Genomic DNA, 2,577 nt, shown 5'->3' on the forward strand with positions numbered 1-2,577 from the left:
AATGTTGTGTTAGGTGTGCAGGGTTTGGCGTCAGGCTGCCTTGATTTAAATCCTGGTTTTGCCATTTGCCATTTTTTATGTTACTTTATGCAAGTACTCATTACTCAAATTCTCTAAGCCTCAGTTTCTTCATCTGTGTAACAGGGATAATAATAGGATCAACTTCGTAGGGTTAGTCTGGAGGCTGAATGAGATAATCCACTGCACAACACTAAGCAGTCCCTGGCAGATAATAAACAATAGATACTAGAGATTAATAGTCCAAATGAAAAATGACAGTACCTGGACTATGTTGATGACAATATATTTGGAGAAAAGTGAATGGACATGAGACCTATTGTTGTGGGGGTTTAAACAGCAGGATTTAGTATGAATTGGTTGTGAGAATTGAGGAGAAGGATTTTTCAGGTATGACTTCTAGGTTTCTATCAAAGAGTGGAGTGGATTGTGCTGCACTCTACTAAAATGGAGAAGGTCTGTCTGGTATAGAATTTAGCTATAGAAATTCCTCTCTCGCTTTATACCATATAAAGCAGAAAGAAAGAAAAAAAAGGTAATTATCATACAATATAAAAGGAAATAGTTATTAAAAAATTTAGATAACAGAACCTTACATGAGATATAAAAAACACTTTATGTTATATTAATACCACAATGTCTAAAACATGCAAAAATCTTGTGTGTATATTCTTTTTTCTCAAGGTCTAAGATTTTGGAAATTTTTCTACTGTACGATGTGATAGACAGTGACCAATTAAACTTATGTGCTTACTTTGTCTTATATTAAAGGTGTTTTGTAATCATTGCATCTGCTTCTCTCACAGAATGGAGCCCACTTGGTATACTAGCAGATGAAGAATTTAAGGAGAATGTCTATCTTTATTCTCTTTAGCAACTGAGAGTCGGCTCTGGGAACCATCAGGCACCATGGGAAAGCGGGACAATCGGGTGGCCTATATGAATCCTATAGCAATGGCCAGATGGAGGGGCCCATCTCAATCTGCAGGCCCCACAATACAAGATTATCTGAATCGACCAAGGCCCACCTGGGAAGAAGTGAAGAAACAATTAGAAAATAAAAAGAAAGGCTCCAAGGCATTAGCTGAATTTGAAGAAAAAATGAATGAGAATTGGAAGAAGGAACTAGAAAAAAGCAGAGAGAAATTATTAAGTGGAAATGAGAGCTCATCCAAAAAAAGAGAAAGAAAGAAAAAGAAAAAGAAGAAATCTTGTCAGTCTTCATCTTCTTCTACATCAAGCTCTGATTCTTCAAGCAGTTCTTCAGATTCTGAGGATGAGGAAAAGAAACAAGGAAAAAAGAGAAAGAAAAAGAAGAACCGTTCATACAAATCATCAGAAAGCTCTACATGTGAATCTGAATCAGAGAGCAAAGAATCTGTAAAAAAGAAAAAGAAGTCAAAGGATGAAACAGACAAAGAAAAGTATATTAGAAGTCTCAGCAAAAAAAGAAAGAAGACTTGTCCCGAGGATAAACCTTTATCATCAGAGTCCTCATCAGAATCAGATTATGAAGAGGAGGTACAAGCAAAAAAGAAGAGAAGACGTGAAGAGCGAGAAAAAGCAATGGAAAAAGCAAAGAAGAAGAAGAAGAAACAGCACAAAAAACATAGTAAGAAGAAGAAAAAGAAGTCAGGTTCAAGTCACAAGTCCGGATAATATCAAGAAAAAAAGCAAGATTTCCCTATTGAAAAAAGCAAGTGTAAAGGAAATTCATCTGTGAATGTTAGGGCATATTTACCAAAATGCATGAGTTTCCCTGTGTTAGTAGAATTATTCCTGGACTTTGAGTTGCCAGTCAAATGCTACTGTGCCAGAAAGGGCCATAATTGTTGCCTGCAGCTTAAATGTAGGATTTTGGGTTTTTTTTGTGTGTTTTTCCCTCCACTGGCTAATTCTTCTGAGAGCAAAACCATGTTGTTATACTAGTGGTTTAAATGTTTGGAATTAAAGTAAAATGTTTTAGATGGTAAATAATTATGACCAAACAGTGGATCTGATGTTAAAAGTATCGAATTTGGCTACATCTTTAAAATATAATCAGAAATATCCAGGCGACGATAGCTGACATTTTTGAAGCATGGACTTAACATTGTCTCAAAATACTTACTTTTGAAGATGAAAAGTTTAGTTTAGTTTTCTTTTCTCCTTAATGAAATTTTGTTTACATGGGGAAAGGGTTTGTGGGGGAAAAAGAGTTTGCTCTCACTTTGGCGAGCTGAATAGTGTGCCTTTGATCCTTACACATCCTATTTTTGCCAGTGCAGCAGCCATTCTTTTATTACTTAGTAATGTGTGCTGTTTCACATGAACAAGAAAGACAGCAATTTACAGTATATGTAAGGCCCCAGTTTTATGAAATTTACCTCCATTTCGACAGTACTGAATAATATTTAGAGTTAGAGTGTTACATGATTTGAATTAACTTTGATACCCTTTGGAGGGGAATAATTTTAAATAGACCCTGGTATTTTTTGATTAATAAAGATTCTGAAATATTTTGCATGCTATATACTATTAATTTTTGATTATCCAGAGATATTCTATATAACCAGTAAT

The 2,577-nt window shown here is 35.0% G+C and overlaps 1 protein-coding gene across 1 annotated transcript; it reads left to right on the forward strand.

The window, feature by feature from the left end:
• The first annotated feature begins 927 nt into the window (after positions 1 to 927).
• On the forward strand, positions 928 to 1,837 carry FAM133A (family with sequence similarity 133 member A). The gene has a single exon (XM_032620339.1). It carries the CDS (start codon positions 928 to 930, stop codon positions 1,675 to 1,677), a length of 750 nt encoding a protein of 249 aa, XP_032476230.1. The 3' UTR covers positions 1,678 to 1,837.
• Positions 1,838 to 2,577: the final 740 nt, after the last annotated feature.

Source organism: Phocoena sinus, chromosome X (genome assembly GCF_008692025.1).
Source record: "Phocoena sinus isolate mPhoSin1 chromosome X, mPhoSin1.pri, whole genome shotgun sequence".
NCBI classification, from domain to species: domain Eukaryota; kingdom Metazoa; phylum Chordata; class Mammalia; order Artiodactyla; family Phocoenidae; genus Phocoena; species Phocoena sinus.

Coding starts and splice junctions, on each gene's coding strand:
- FAM133A (XM_032620339.1), top strand. CDS start 928: ATGGGAAAGCGGGACAATCGGGTGGCCTATATGAATCCTATAGCAATG.